Genomic DNA, 10,141 nt, shown 5'->3' on the forward strand with positions numbered 1-10,141 from the left:
AAAGAAAAAAAAAAAAAAACACCTAGTGAGAAAAAAATCTCAGACAGATAACATTACATTAGTTTAGGAGTATCTTATCAACTACATGTCAAATGTATAGCTGCCAGTAGAACTGGATCACTGTTCTTTATTGAGGATGTGACTGTTGAAAGAAGTAGCAGCATGAATTCTGAGGTGTGCAGGGCTCAGATTCAGCCAACTGCTGCAAAACCGATTGGACAGCAATTTGTAGTGCAAATGGATAATAAAAGTAGGCATACTGCAAAAGCAAACCAAGAGTTTCTCAAGACATAGAAACACTCTACAATAGCCAAGTTAGTACCACACTTCTAGGATTTTCAAGTACTACAAACAATCCTTATCTTTACAACTTGTCCAGCCCTTTTGTTTGTCTAAAAATGGTTGAATTCCTGAATAGTTATTACAACATTTTGTTGAAGTTGAAAGTTTGAATTTTAATCACATCTTTATTGCTGGACTTAAAATCCACTTTGGTAGTATGCAGAGAGGAGGAAAAAAAAGCATCGCTGTCCAAATACCTATGTACCTAACTGTACATCACAATACTCAACATACACACTGCTACTACTATCACCATAATCTGTTTCTATAAAGCAAAGCCACAGTGTTGTAAAAACCATCGTCTGGAAGAACAGGTGGCTGGGTCTGTTCATTGTTCAGAGGGGAGGGATGTGAAATCACAAAGAGGGGGAGGGACACAGAGAGTGGGGTGAGGAAAGATGGACAGAGGTGAGGATAGAGACCTCCTTTCATCTGGCTTCTTTGATGGCAGCCATGATCATCTCTACTACAAAAGAATGATAGCCAACGACAGCAGCAGAAAGAGAGCAACGGAGAGAGAAAGAGTGAGTGAAGGGGGGGAGATATTACTTCCATTCAGTTGCATTCAGCCATACAGGTGTCATGTTCCACAGACCAAGACAAGACTTGTCTGTCATTTGAATCCTGAGACAGACAACTTCACAAACAAAAATCACAGCGTGAAATTTAAAGGAGAGATTTGATCTCTGAATGATTCTCCATCTGAGTTAAACTTAACAGACACTGACATTTAACTGAACATCCACAGAGTTTGTACAACATGTATGTAGCCTGTCTGGTGTTAGACTAAAGCTCCTTCAGAGCTATCACTAGTGTAAAGATCCTGGTCACACTTATCTTTTTGGTGCACTGCTGAATAAGTGAATGCAGTATGTCTGGAAATCTCCAAATATTCTTAACAGCTCACTCAAAATTTCCAAGTAATCCACAAAACAGGAAACCTGTCCTTGTTTGTGAAAATGGTGCAAACTGTTCCTGATCATATTAAAAAAACAATATAATGACACTTCACCAGATCATTTTATGTTTCTTGATGAGATAAATTAATATTACAAGTCTTTTGAATACTACTGTAGTTATATAATAAAGTTATGTAAAGCTTTTTATTGCTTTGACATTACCTGAGTGTCAGATGCATTTGAACACTACAAACGTGAGACCGAGCCCATCAACTCAAGGCTGCATTTTCCACTACTAGCATAACATAATTTTGTTAACCTGTGGTTAATGCAGACACTACATTTTTACAGTTAAGATAAGATGGTTTCTCTGCAACTGAAGCTGAATTTAGTTTGATACTTTTATTTTAAGCTGTCCATCCCTAGTCTGACAGTGTAAAAACAGCTCACTGCCAAATCAATTTAGTCCTGCTTTATCAGCTAAATTTTTGAATTTAAACAAAGGCATTATGTATTTTTTTTTTTTAGCTTACTTTCAATTTCTTGACATGCCATGTTGTTCAAATCACCTGCCTTAAGTGTTGCTGTATGTAGGAAGAGATAGGGTTGCGGAGTAAAGCCAGCTGACCTCTTTGAGTGTGGGCAAGCGCCTTGTCTATGTGAGTGTGTGCATGTGTATGTGATTGCAAGCTGATCTGAGAGTGTGTAACTCTGCACCACGCTACCCTTGCCTGGAACATACCAGCACACTCTCATCCACTGTCTCTTACACACAACATGTCTGTGACATGACAGCTAATTGTTTCCTGATGGTTATACTGATCTCACCAGACCTGACCTGCTCCTTGTTATTGGATCGATATCACAGGGCTTTCTCTTTCATGTAAATATTTGTAAATCATATTTAATGTCATACTATCATCATATATATACATTTTGACTAAACTTCACAGTGGTCTAGAAGGAGTGGTTTATATGTCATCGCTACAACAGGATAGTGTAGCACTACTCTGATGCTATATAACAGTATTTGAGACCCAGTACTAATAATTGACTATATTTAAATACATTATCCTCCTAAGACCCGAACTCTTCCACTACATGTATTTTTAATTTTTCTTTGATATTTGGGCATATTGGGGCCTGATGAATGTAAAAACAAAGAATTACCAGATTTTTTTTTTCCCTTATTTTTGTTTTTAAGAAAAATAAGAGCCACAAATGAGGGTATTCGTCTAAAATTTTGATAGAACAGTAGCAGTATAATGTCCTCGTAAGTGGATATCAGGCCCTTGTAGAGAAAAATTTAGTATTTTGGTCTAAATAACCCAAAATGTGATGTCCACATACGTGGACGCCAGGTCCTAGGAGGTTGTATAAAATTTTAATATTCATGTGTGTTTCACCCATTCCTAGTATTTTGTCCTGTCTTTCTACCCTCAACCCCAACCAATCTCGTCCGATGGCTACCCCTCCTTGAGGCTGGTTCTGCTGGAGGTTTCTACCTCTTAAAAGGAAGTTTTTCCTTCCCACTGTAATCAAATGGTTGCTCATAGGGTGTTGTCTGATTGTCTGGGATCTTTACTTTACAATATAAAGTGCTTTGAGGTGGCTGTTGCTGTTATTTGGAACAATCTAAATAAAACCTGAATTGGATCAAATAGATATTCAGTCTTTTTCACCTGTTGCAATCATACAAAGGGAACATCGGGCACAGACCTACCTGTCCTTTTACTGACTTACTGCAATGGTGATGGTGTTTTTCCCAAAACAAATTTCACCATTTAGGTTTTTGTTTTGTTTTTTTTAAATAGGATTTGTCAAGAAAACAGCCACGCCATCTTCTCATGTTCTGCCTCTATTTCATCTGATTGGCTTCTCTTTTTCATGAACTAGCCCTTCCAATTCCTTTTTTCCACCTGATTTAATTGGCTTCTTTGCTGACTGTAAACATGGCTTTCAATCAAACGGAAAACATTTCAATCAAAACCTAATGCATTTTGCTAAATATTTTTTTTGTTTCCAACAACTACCAGAACTGCAGCACTTTACAGAAGAAGGAGAGGGTTTGAAGGGATGATGCAACTGAAAGATTAGCCAAACCTCAAGTAATAGAAAACATATATGATAACACACACACACACACACACACAATTAAATAGCTGCCATGTACATGCACACACAGCTATCATCTGTCTTTTGCTTCTTATGAGTTAAGAAGTAAACAATCATTGTCTGTCAAGCCATCTAAACATTTTGTACTGCACAATGAACTGTATGATAAGACTAATAATTAAACAATTTTAACAAAAGCAGTACTCAGTGGATGATTCGATTTAAAGAAGGATTCTTATCTCCAATTATGCAATGACAACTGTATTCTTACAGCTTACATAATTCAGACTCACATTTCCCTAGCAGAGCTTGGTTTTATCCACAATGCCAAGGTGAGGGAACCCATTGCTCCAAGTTTCTGTGAAGGGGGAGTGACCAGGCACCCATCCTGGCCTGGCTGAAACAACAAACTGCTGGATCCACTAGAAATCCCATCGAAACTGTTAGAGGTTCCAGCTTCTCTCTGAGTACCAGGACGAGTGTCGTTAGTGTCTTCAGTTACACAGATACCCCTGATGGAATGAAGTGCAGGCATGTCAGTATGTTCTCCCTAAGAAACCAAATAACTTGCAGTTATTAGCAAGACACCGATTGTAATGTCATTAACACAATTTAATAAATAAGTCAATTGTTTTATTTTTTTAATTGATTCATTTTGCTTTGCCTTAAAGGTTTCGACAGAAAATAACTAATAAAATACCTGACATTACTCTGAACTTAATGAAGCTACCTGTGTGCAGCCAGCAGCAGCGGAGCATACGGAGGCGTGGAGGATCTATAGGGACACTCTTGGACACAGAAGGCCTGATAACATGTGAGCAGTTCAGCCTGAGAAGAAGGTGACTGACAGTAGCTGCTCCGCTCTGGAAAGCCACAGGTGTAACGAGGCGGCGAGGTCGACACGGGTTTAAAGGCAGCAATGTTCTCCATTCGTGGGAAGTGTCCCTGTGAAAGATTGAGAAAGTCTGATAATCCCTTTAATCCTGGTGTCTTGCCATGTTTTTGTAGCTTTGGGGACTGCAGCCACAAACATTTGGATACAATAATAACTTGTAAGGCCATATACTGTATTTGAATCTACTTCAAAGAAATAATAACAATATCAATCACAATGTAACACAAAAAACTTTGTATAGAAAACTCTTACAATTGCATGTGATGTATTTATCAAGATTAAGACCTTTACAAGCAAAATAATTAAAATATATAGGCATATTATTTGAATTAGTTCAACTGGAAAATGTACTCTTTGCAAATGATGTATCTGAAGATGTTTTGAGATACAAATGTGGAAAAAGCATAGGTTTACATGATGAAATTAATAATGATGTAATAATTTTTTTTCTTCAGATTTATTTTGACTCACTGCAGCAGTGCCTCAACTTACCTGGACAGAACTATTATTAATGGGTTAGGGTAACCCTAGCCTGACTTCTAAACAGCATCTGAATCAGAAATGATAATCTTTAAGCAGCTCTTACCTGTGAAGAAGCAGGTTTTGGACAGAGGCTGAGGAAGAGGAGAGGTAACCAGAAAAGAATATAACGCCACCTCATCCTCATGATGTTCTGCCTTTTCATCTTTTGTTCACTGATGTTCTTCAGGGACAACAGCCACAGAAAGATAGGCCAGAGATTATTTTCCCTCTCCCTTTGTGCAATTTCACCCTCTTTTTCTGCAACTGACAACATCCCAGAGGCATCTGTCTTGTCCTTCCAACTTCTGTGCATATCATTTCTATTTCCCCACTTGCTGTCATTACATAACTTACGAAGTGATTCTCTACCTCCGTTCATTCTCCATTTGTTGTGTCCTATGCCCCATGTTTGCCTTTCCCTTTGCACATTGTCTCCCTTCGCCCCTGCCTCTGTTTTCCAGTCTCCCTTCTCTTCAGTCCATCTCAGGCCTTTCGCTCCACAACATTCCAGAATCAGTTTCTCCGAGGGATCCAGCATCTCAGGTCTGGACTTTGGAACATTCCTGCAGGCAGAGAGATGTTTCTGAATTTGGATTTCTTTTGGAAGAGTTCTAGCAGGATTTGAATAAGTGATGACTGTCATGCTTTCATGCTTTAAGGGTAACAGTAACATTTTTTTACAGGCCAGTGCTCCTGGGGTGAAGCTATGACTCTTAGCTCTCTGTTACACTGTCCCTCACAGGCACACACATATACACACACACACATGCACACAAAAACCGTAACCAAAGCCCTCACATGATAGGTAGGATTTTACAATCTAGAGAGGGAAAAGAGAGAAGGAGAGAAGGAAAGAGAGACCTGGTCAGACCAAAATCCAACATGAGACAAATCTGGGGAGAGTGAAATGCCATGCAGGCTATTCCCTAGCCAAAGCCTACACTATCATGTACAGCTTGATGGAGGCACAGCTCAGCTGATACTGCTACATTGCTTTTTCCTTTTCTTCATTTCCCATTGAATTAAACATGCCCTTTTTCCTCTGGCATCTGGCTCCCAGGTTTTATCCAACCAAACGGGCTTTCACACAAGTTTGTTGGAAATTGAGGCTTAGCGGAAAGCTCTCTTCATTACAATACTTAGCAGCTTCAATTTCGCATTTAGACGCACAAAAAGAGGCCAGCAGTGCAGTCATCTCTAGTGTTAGATTACTTGGTCCAGGCTTCAATCTATACTATCCGTTAGGAGATAGAAAAGCTTACACTTTATCTAAAACCGCCTACAAGACTATGTGCTGCGCAAATTTGTAAACCTATGCAGATAACAGCCTAAATATGTGGTACGTCTATGAGATTTACCTGTCGTTGCGGACTCCCCGCACAAAGCTCTCTCCCCATCACAAGTGCAGCGCCAACAAACATTCAACCTGTTGCTCTGACATGAGTCGTACAAAACAAGCTACCTGTTCCTCCACACACCTGTCTGTCAGCGGTAACAGACGCCGCTCCAGAAGAAAAAATAGTCCTTTCCAAACATGACTTGAATTATTTTTTGCCTGTTACAGTTCAACAGAAAAAAGCCAAACCAAAAACTGAACTTGACAGAGCTCCGCTTTTGTTTTGTTTTTTCCTCTCTGTCTTACCTCTCTCATTCAGAACATGCGGCGCGCGCTGCTAAGCAGATTACCGCGAGCTGCCATCTGGCCAGCAGCGCCCGAGGCGGCAGGATACCGGGCACAAAGTAACGGCGGTGAAACGTTACACTGTTGTGAACCAAGTAACGGAAACTTGAGAGCCCCGGAGGCGGCATGAGAGCAAACAGTGCGACATATCCGTTTTGCATCTGTTACAGAACACCAAAGATTGTCTTTGACAGCAAGGCATTAATTTGCGATTTAAATAATTACCCCCTGCCTGGTAGTAATGTTTTACCCCCCACCTACGTGGGATGCGTCTGGGTTGCAGACAAGTGGCTCTCACAGGAAAAGAGGAACGCTATCAAGGTCGCTAGGCAACGCTGATTTGCTCCGGCCACTTAAAGAATTGCAGGAAATCATTTATAATCTCATGTCGTTCATATATTATTCATTTATGTACATATTCAACCTATGTGCCAAATCGCTATATAAGTATTTAATGCAGTCTCTCACAAATAAACCAATCAATCAGGAAAATAAACAAGCCATTAAAATCGTATAAATGATTTTGCTAACCATCTCAGTAAACCTTAGTTTAAATATGGATCAGCATTGTTCAGCTTAGTTCCAAGTTTAGTATATCATTATCATTATTATTATTATTATTATTATTATTTACTAATAAGCCCTGTAGCGTAGGTCACTTAGCCGGCCCCCCAGTTGAAATAAAGGAAGGAAATTATGAAGAATAATGAAAACGAGACGCATTAATTTTGAGAAAAAAAAAAACAAGGCTGTTGAGGGGTTGTTCAGCAGTTCGACTCAGCGGGGATCCACACTAACACTGAGTGACTCTTGATAAATATCAACAGTAGTTGATTATCCCAGTAGGTCTATCATGAAGCCATGGATTCAAAAGTAACCAAATTGCGTAGTTTATATTTAACTGTATATGTGATATGGTAGTAATTTACATACAAAAAGTGCATGTGCATTGCTGACTCATGTCATTTTATCTCATTTTATGTCATAATTCAAATTTAAATATCACATTTTAAAATAAAAAAAATATAGAGAAAATGTAGATAAACGAGTCTGATTCAATTTTGATAAGCAATAAATAAAAAGTGAAGTTTCTGAGTATTTTCTATTTCCGGTTCAAATGCACAAGATGAAAAGGCCGTAGGGGCGGGGTTCGTTGGTGGGGTGGAGTGGCAGAGAATAATACTGACAATGTTCACGTATGACAGTAAAAAGAACAACAGAAACGGTTCTTCGGGCCTGCACAACAAATTCTGTTCGTTGCATTTTTACATTTTAGTCCTATAGGCGAGTCTAAGCCAGTTATATGTAAAACATCCCGTAGTCCACCCACCAGCAAACTATGAACAATCCCCTTAACGCACACACAGCAGAAGCCGAGGCACAAACTCAAGTATACAGTAGTTTAGACTTGTGTACTGAAGAGCTCTGCATTTAAATTGTGTAAACATTTCCACCAAAAAAAAGAATCCTCTCTTATAATTTTCCCTGCCGACAAGTTTTTGCGTTATCATACTAATCGCGTTTGAACAGCTGCAATTTGCTTTGGTTGAACAAAGGCATTCTAACTAGGTTTTAATTAAGTGTTCCTAATGACCTTAAGGAGATTAGAGGTTCGCCTTCTAATCAATACCAGGCAGAGAGGAGCAAAGGGAGGGGAAAGGAGGAGAGGGGTGGTGGCTAGGGGCTATAGGATAGAGGTAGGGAGGAAAAGGGGTGGGTAAGGAAAGAAGAGGGAAAAGACGGTGGTAGAACAATAAAAAGTGAATGGAGGAAAGGAGGAAGAAAGAAAGAAATTGTGGGGGATGGAGGGTTGAGGAACTTGCTCTTTTTTTATGAAGAGGTTGTCATGATGGCAGATTTGTGGATTACCTGGTTTTCTCAAGTAGTTTAACAAAGTAAATATATAAAATAATGCTTAAAAGGTATCAAAATAAAATGTACTGTTACATCCAGAAATATCCTGTGCATCAGTATAAAGGCAAACATGCACATATCGTTAGCTTCATAGCATAAGTGCCTAAGTCATTTGACTAAGTCAAATGACTTAGGCACTTATGCTATGAAGCTAACGATATATGATTTGGAACCTTGACGTTTTCCATCCCTCTTATTTTCCTACTCTTTTTCATTTTCTTCTCCTTTGAGAGGGTGAAAATGACATTACACCATAGTGTCAGATAGACGGTGATCATCAAGAGCTTTGTTAGCCAAGAAGAGTTTCTCTTATCCTCTCCTCATAAGACATTTGCATAGATTTGCACAGAGTGTGTCCACATGACAAAGAATCTAGTCATACATTGATTGTACTAATTTATTCAGCCAGGCGCGTTCAGTTCGAGAGATTGAAGTGCTATCACACAAGCGGGATTAAAACTGGATGACAATCGCACAATTAATATTGTCTCATTTTCAAAATTACTTGTGTATGACTTATATTTCGCTAAATTGTGTTTGCTGGTCTAATAACATTAAGGCTAATATGCTAAATGTAGGCTGTAAATGTATCATGTCTCCGAATCTTCAGAGCAGCATGAATATGTATGGAGACATTCTTGGCCTGGCTGCTGATTAGAAAAAGTGGAATAAATTGGTGGATGGGCTGCATGTTTCTCTTTAAGCCGAGCAGAATATTAGGTTTTCCATATACAAATGTTACACACACACACACACAGAGCAGTAGACACATCATAAGGTCCCAGTTCATGGTTCAGTATATATTATACTGTGTGAGTTATTTTTCTAACACCACAATGAGCATTACAGCATTGTTTATTTTTGTCTTGAAAAAACAATTTAAAAAACCCAAACCTATTATATGACAAACTTTAAGACATGGTGTAAATGTCTACTCAACATGGTTCTTCAAACATCTCATGCTCATACTTTGTTTGGGAGACTATCCGGTTGTTCAGTCTGACGTCACTAGCCGTGTCTGGGTCTAAACTCCACTGCAGGTCCATATATCAAACGATCACTATGGCATTACTGAGAGTTGAAAAACTGTCTAAAGTCTTTCATCTTTAATAAAATGATCAGCGTTCTGCTCTACCAGGTGTAAGAATTGAGTTTAACATCCATCCATGAAAACGGAATTTATGACATTTAACGGAGTTAGAAGTTAGCAGGGAGTTAGCTCGCTAGCTTCTATCTAAATACAATATAGCATGTCCTGACTGCGGGGTTTTGGAAACAAATTAAAACGTACAGCTCTGCTATCACTTCCAGCATAAATGAAGACAGAAAACTAAACAGCAGTGACGTTTGTAGGGTTACTGAAGTTGGGCTAGCTGGTATATAATGATGTGCTAGGTGACCGCTAGCGACACAGCTATGTTAGCATAATGTAAACAAGCTAACTTTTTTTCCACTCGATAAAAGTTACCGTGAGTGTTCTCGGTGGTCAGGAACAAATGTAATCGCATGGCAGGATGCTGTAAAAGGACCAAACTTCAGCCAGGAGAACAACTGAGATAATCCATCCACAATACGAGGTTAGTCATTCATATACTGCTGCATAGGCTGGGCTGTAGTTACATCCTAAGGTTTTAAAGACTGAGCTTAAATAAATGATTAGTGGTAATAAAAGCCGAGGGAGGTCAACAGGGATCACTGACTGTTTTAGGAGCTTTTTGAGATCAAATAGAAGAAAATACATAACATTAAACATGTTAACAACACAAAAGCCAT

The 10,141-nt window shown here is 39.0% G+C and overlaps 1 protein-coding gene across 8 annotated transcripts in view; it reads right to left on the reverse strand.

The window, feature by feature from the left end:
- Window positions 1-9,859, reverse strand: part of ush2a (Usher syndrome 2A (autosomal recessive, mild)) — a 222,035-nt gene extending 212,176 nt beyond the window's left edge. The window contains exons 1-4 of one of the 8 annotated variants that reach the window (XM_026171402.1): window positions 9,837-9,859; window positions 4,838-5,336; window positions 4,087-4,301; window positions 3,650-3,868 (exon numbers count right to left, since the gene is read on the reverse strand). In XM_026171402.1, the coding sequence (XP_026027187.1) occupies window positions 3,650-3,868; window positions 4,087-4,301; window positions 4,838-5,311 (908 nt within the window). In that variant the 5' untranslated portion in view covers window positions 5,312-5,336; window positions 9,837-9,859. The other 7 variants (XM_026171393.1, XM_026171412.1, XM_026171366.1 and 4 more) reach the window with 7 other exon arrangements.
- Between the last annotated feature and the right edge of the window lie 282 nt (window positions 9,860-10,141).

Source organism: Astatotilapia calliptera, chromosome 1, assembly GCF_900246225.1.
Source record: "Astatotilapia calliptera chromosome 1, fAstCal1.2, whole genome shotgun sequence".
Lineage (NCBI taxonomy): Eukaryota > Metazoa > Chordata > Actinopteri > Cichliformes > Cichlidae > Astatotilapia > Astatotilapia calliptera.